General features: G+C 35.7%; 1 protein-coding gene across 1 annotated transcript; it reads left to right on the top strand.

The window, feature by feature from the left end:
* Positions 1-5,349: 5,349 nt before the first annotated feature.
* Positions 5,350-5,748, top strand: LOC126607738 (uncharacterized). Its single transcript, XM_050275487.1, has one exon. It carries the CDS (start codon positions 5,350-5,352, stop codon positions 5,746-5,748), a length of 399 nt encoding a protein of 132 aa, XP_050131444.1.
* Positions 5,749-6,279: the final 531 nt, after the last annotated feature.

Below are 6,279 nucleotides of genomic sequence, written 5' to 3'. Positions count from 1 at the left end.
TTTTTACATAAATTTTGACACATGTTTTGTGGACCCACTTTGTAATGTATTTCAACGATTCGAATCCTTTGTCTTTTAGAACATCATTCATAGGTCATCTTTGCAAAGAATTAGACAAATCCAAAATCACTAAGACATTCATTTGTAGTGAAGAAAATGAACGAATACGGTTCTAAACAAAGAAACCTTAAACCCTTAATCCAAGGATCATGATTTTAGATTGGGGTGATTTTTGGTAGACATGATCTTTGAGGAAAACCCTAAAAGATAAACGGTTCAGAATGTTAAATACATACGGAGTGGGCCCCACAAAAGCGTGTGCCAATAGTTGTATAGAAAAAGCGGTGCCACGAATCCGGCCCTTTATTTATATGTTACATGTGTCTAGTTAAAATAAATAAAACCGTCTAGGTGGAAGCCTAGACACCTAGCCAGTAGGTTCCTACCAGGCGCCCAACTAGCGCCTTTTAGAACCTTGGTATTATATAACTATTTAGCCCAAATTTAAATATATATATAAAATACACCCAAATCATAACACGGACCAGTTACCAATTTGAACATTTCACTCCCAACCTACTGAAAAGTTGTAACGAGCATGTAACATTGGAAAAATGAATGATGTTCACATCAAATGTTTATACTTTGTATATTAGTAAGGTACCTTTGACGAAAAGAAAATCAAGATGACAATGAATTATTTAAAAATATCTTCAAAACGTACTGATAAACAAGGGGACGACTAATTACTTTAAAATTACGGTTTTCTTCCATGGTCGGATTAAATTTTGGTTAGAAATTTATCCAATTGATCTAAAATATGCAGAAACAATCCATGATAAACAAGTGAACGATTAATTACCTATTCAGATCAAAATACGGTTAAATTCATTCCATGATAAACAAAGTGATATATGTGGTCACTCTTTGTTATAAAAAATGGGTTGGTTAAGTGAGAGATCTTAGATTTGATTCTTGCCAAATGCGAAGTTGAACCACATTATTATGACAAGCCCATTGTGAGACTTGGCACACTCCCCCACCCCTTGAATGTAGATAATATTGTTTGTTAAAAAAAAAAAATCAGGTTCCTATACTTCTTCGCGCCTTTTGTTCATAGTCAAGAAGACAAACACACTAGTTATTTTTCAAACAAAGAGTTTGATGTTGGTTTAACCATTTAAGTACCGAGTATGGGTGTACAAAGAGCCCATGGGGGTTTGAGGGTAGTATGGGAAACTACGTGGATATATTAAGATAAATTTTAATTTAAAAAGTAGATGTGAACTTTTTTAAATATGTGGGGTGTAGTCAAAACAACCATTTGCAGATGGCGCTTTATTGTAGTGACAGAAAGCAATTATACCTATGCACCTTGATGAGGGTTCAATCCTCCACTAGTCCCCCTCCTCCCTTACAACTAACAACTTAACTCACTGATCGTATCGTTTGTCCAAAAAAAAAAAATAATATAAACCTTTTGTTTATTTATCAAGAGTGACTGTAATAACTTAATATAGAGTTAAACATACGTTTGGGCTCACTCAACAATATTTTTTTTCATTAAATAATCCGTTCATTTTTTAGATCAACATTCATAAATCATCCTTAGAAAAATTTGTTCAAATGAGAAATCATTAGCCCTTTCATTCTTACCATAAAAAATTCATTGTTTTTGGGTGACAATGTGTCAGTCTATTTTTCTCTATCGTAATTAGATAATGAAACACTTTCCAATTTGGATGAAATTTTGTAAGGAAGATCATCAATGTTGGTCTAGAAAATAAGCGGTTCAAATCATGAAAAAGTATGTGGAGTGGGCCCAAATGTGTTACTAGCACCGTATTAAATTACTAAATAGTTAGTGTTCGAGGATTGGCGTTTGAGCATTGGTCCCCCCTCCCCCCCAAATAATATATATATATAATTTTTTTTACTTTTAGTTAAACAGTGCATTTTGTTTTTGTTTTACCAAGACCACCGAAACGATGTCGTTTCGGCTTGGATTTATAAATAAATAAATAAAGTTGCACACAGTAGTAGCAATGAAGAACGACATCTGTAGTTTGCAGATTCTAGCGAGAATAGAGCAGGGGGGCAGTAGCACATCAAACTAAGGTTTCTGGGGGGATTTTCCGGCGAGAGGAAGGGTGGCCGCACCTCTTTGCGCCTTAACAGCTTTGCCACTGGTTAAGAGAATGTAACGCCCTGACCCGCGAATAAAGACTATTCACGAGCTAGGGTGTGAGCCATATCTTAGCTATAGAAATAAATTCTACAACCACAATATGGTGGAAAAATTAAAATAATTTGACATGATTACACAATACATCACATAACAAATCTTACATAATAAAAGCTTGAGTTTACCACATATAATTTACTGAATACGCAGGGGAAATAAAAAAATTAGTATACAACCTTAATTCATAACAAAAGTGCCAACTAAAATAATAATAGAAATGAGTAGCTCTTGCAAAAACATAAAATGTATGCAATGAGATGCATGAATGAACTCACTCCCTTCTAATCCTGCTAACACATACCTAAGACACCCAAGCATGCACATCCCATACCATGCTTATACGCCTTGGCTCTGAATACCTTAGAATATGAGTTAACTCCCGTTCATCCCTTAAACCCAATTTTTGTAATTAAACTCTCAATTTCCACTTTATTATACAGGCACTTCCCCCAACGCCCAATTGTATATTCGAGCCCTTCCCTCAACGCCTGACATATACAAGATTCATTATTTTATATTCAAAGCAAACTTCAGCCCTGAACATCCTCACAACTCAAAAACTTTACACAAGTAAGCACTTGACACAACACAACTCTTTTTCTTGCTTTGCAATGCATATACATATATAACACAATGTAGACATAAAAATCACGTGCCCATTAAATCAACATATAATTCAAACTAGTTAACAAGCAAGGTAATAATTTATAATCCATCATATAAAGTGTTGCTCATTGACCACTCTATATATTTTTCCATCGTCTCATCCATCTTGGTTGAGCAACTTGTTTTTATTAGAAAGGAATAGACATCCATGTTAGAGAAGAGAATCGTTAGTGTGAAATGTATGTCTCAAAGGCCAAAAAGCATGAAATCATGTCTCTAGCTTTTCCCTTTCCAAATAGCATCTATTATTTTTATTTTAGCCCACCACTTCTACCTCTTCTCATCTTACTTCCTTTACATTCTCACTCATAAACTTGATCACTTTCTTTCACCCGACTCTCCTTTTCCTTCCACACAACACTTTACCCTTTTAATGTATTTTTATCATTTTTTGCTCCTTCTTTTCATTTCCCTCAATAACTACTGTTAGGTTTACCTTTTTCCTTTGAAATTCTTCCCCTCTCTTTTCTATAAACCGACCCCTAGTTCTCCTTACTCATTCTCTCCTTCCTTTTCACTCTTGCTTTTGCTTCGCACTCTTTTTCTTTTCTTTCCTTTCTTCTTACAACTTGTAATAATGCACACATAGATTTAAGTGGTTCACCAAATCGGCTACGTCAACTAGAGTTGCATATGCATTTTTGTTTTCCCTATGCAAGAAGATTTACAAAGTACACTGGAGATGACTTTGAGCCTTCACATAATATGAAAGAAATGGATAGTGAAGGAGGGAGTGGTCTGAGGAAGAAGACATTCTTCTTGCTGGTGTGGCAATGTTGTTGTTCTTCCTTCCGTTTCTCTTCTCCCTTTGCTTTTATGGTTGAAGAAATGGAATCCACAATTAAGGCTTCAATGACATGTCCCAAATTCTTTGCTACACTTAGATATCTTGTAATTGGAAGCAATAATATCTAATCATGTTATAATCATTACCATGCATGTGAACAAATGCTCAAAAGCCACGTCCAAACTCTAAGGAATATGAATCCCACCCGTTCTCACCTCACTGGAAGATATGGAACAAAATTGAATAGAGAATATTGTAGCCAATTGATTAAGATTCCTCTTAGCCTTGTGAAGCAACACTCTTAAACCACAAAATATTGCCAGCTCACCATTTGTTAAAAAAAAATATACACCAATTCTAGTTAGATAATCCCCACTTCAAGCTCTCAGCTCTTTGTTCCTGATTATGCTTCAAATTAAAGATCAATGAAGCTAGAAATGGTGATTTTCTATCAATAAGTAAAAAGAATAAGTTTAAGGCCTAACAAAATAATATTATACATATATATAACCATTTTTTTTGGATACGGGGTATTACAGAGAAAAAGTGCTAATAACATGTTGTAAAGGAAAATAATTTGAAAGAGAGTGAGAGAATTCTATTAGTGTTGTAAACAGTGGGTATGTTTGCCCACATGTATACAGTAAAGATTCATATGCTAAATAGTGAAGTTTTTGTAAGTTTTCAAGGTAGTTGCTCTATAAATAGAGCACTACGAGCGTTCAAAACACACAGATACAAAAGCAATAAGAGAAGAAAGATAAGTTAGAATATTTTCTGCATTCTCCTATTTCTCTTTTACCTGCAATCATTCTGTTATAGTTAATAAACAAAGCAGTCTGATATATTACACCCGCTTCGCTCTCGCTCTTAGCAAAAGTTATTTCTCTAACTTTTGCCTATTTATAACACGTTATCAGCATGACTCTCTAACCCTAAAACATTTCTCATTTCTCTTCGTTGAAAGAAAAAAAATGTTTCCTTCAAGGATTTTACTGTTCTTCTTCTTCCTCTGCCTCACCTGTTGGATATACCCTCGTGAAGAATTGTTTGCACCATGCTTGCTTTTAGTTCTCAACATAATAGTGACTTATATCTTAGATTTCTTGTTTGGTGTAGTTCTTAATTTCTAACTCAATGTTTATTTATCTTTGCTGCGATCAAAGATAGTGTAGTATCATCGCCCATCTTGGACTGCAGATTTAATTTTACTGCAAATTTTAGGTGGAACGGTATAAATGCCCACCCTACCCTACATATTTAAATTTGCTTGCTATTTAATTTTATTGCAATTTTAGGTGGTGTGGTATAATCACCCACCCTGCTCTGCATATTTAAATTTCTATTGCTTGAGTGGTGCAGAATAATCGCCCATCATATGCTATTTAATGAGAATGGTGTGGTACAATCACCCTCCTCATTCATCATGTAAATCTCGAGCCTGAAATTTCAAGTGCTTATCATTTTGGCCTGAAGATCTAAATGAAAAATTTGTAAGAACTAGAAGTTCTAACAATATATTCCTCTAGAATACACAATATTGCAAGTTCTTACACACCTCAATTTTCTTTCAGAAAAGAAAATGGCGAACTTGGCAAAACTTGATTTTGTTGTCTTGGATATTATTGGGAAGAATTACCTTACCTGGGTAATGGATGCTAAGATTCATCTGGAGGCAGCAAATCTTCTTGGAGAAACTATTAAGGAGGATAACAGTGCATCATCTCAAGATCGGGCAAAGGCCATGATCTTTATCCGTCGCCACCTTGATGAGGGATTGAAGAGTGAGTACCTCACGATTGAAGATCCACTAACCTTCTGGAAGGCACTGAAAAATAGATACAATCACCAGAAAATGGTGATTCTTCCGAGGGTTCGTTATGAGTGGACTCACCTAAGGATCCAAGATTTTAAGACGGTGGCTGAGTACAATTCTGCTATCTTTAGAATTACCTCCCAGTTGAAGCTCTGTGGGGAAACCATTACTGAGGAAGACATGCTGGAAAAGACTTTCAGCACTTTTCATGCCTCTAACGTGCTCCTGCAGTAGCAGTATAGAGAGCGAGGCTTTATTTAGTACAACCAGTTGATATCTGTGCTCCTTATAGCTGAGCAAAACAAATGAGCTTCTGATGAAGAATCATTAGTCCTAGCCTATTGGATCGGCACCATTCCCAAAAGTGAATGCTGCTTCCCTTGAATGGAATACCACATCTTTTCATGGTAATAATTACAAATGAGGCCGAAAGGGCAAGAACCATGGTGTCTAGTTTCACAACCAGGTTCCAAGGCATAATACATGCTCGAGCTTTAAAAATGCAAATCTCCAAAGAGGCAAAGTTCATATGAACACTCTTAGAAATCCTGAAGGAGTTTTCCATAGGTGTGGTGGCAATGGACACTGGGCATATACCTGTCTTACCCCAAAACATTTGGTGGATTTGTATCAAGCCTCCCTCAAGGAGAAGGGTGTCGAGACCAATTTCCTTGACCAGACTAAACAGATGGATATACCTGATCTGGTGTTCGATTTATCAGTACAATTGAACACAACCACTTGGATGTTTCAGACTTCATTATT

Source organism: Malus sylvestris, chromosome 1 (genome assembly GCF_916048215.2).
Source record: "Malus sylvestris chromosome 1, drMalSylv7.2, whole genome shotgun sequence".
NCBI classification, from domain to species: domain Eukaryota; kingdom Viridiplantae; phylum Streptophyta; class Magnoliopsida; order Rosales; family Rosaceae; genus Malus; species Malus sylvestris.
Note: the sequence above shows the minus strand (reverse complement) of the source record. Positions and strands in the feature narration are given on the sequence as shown.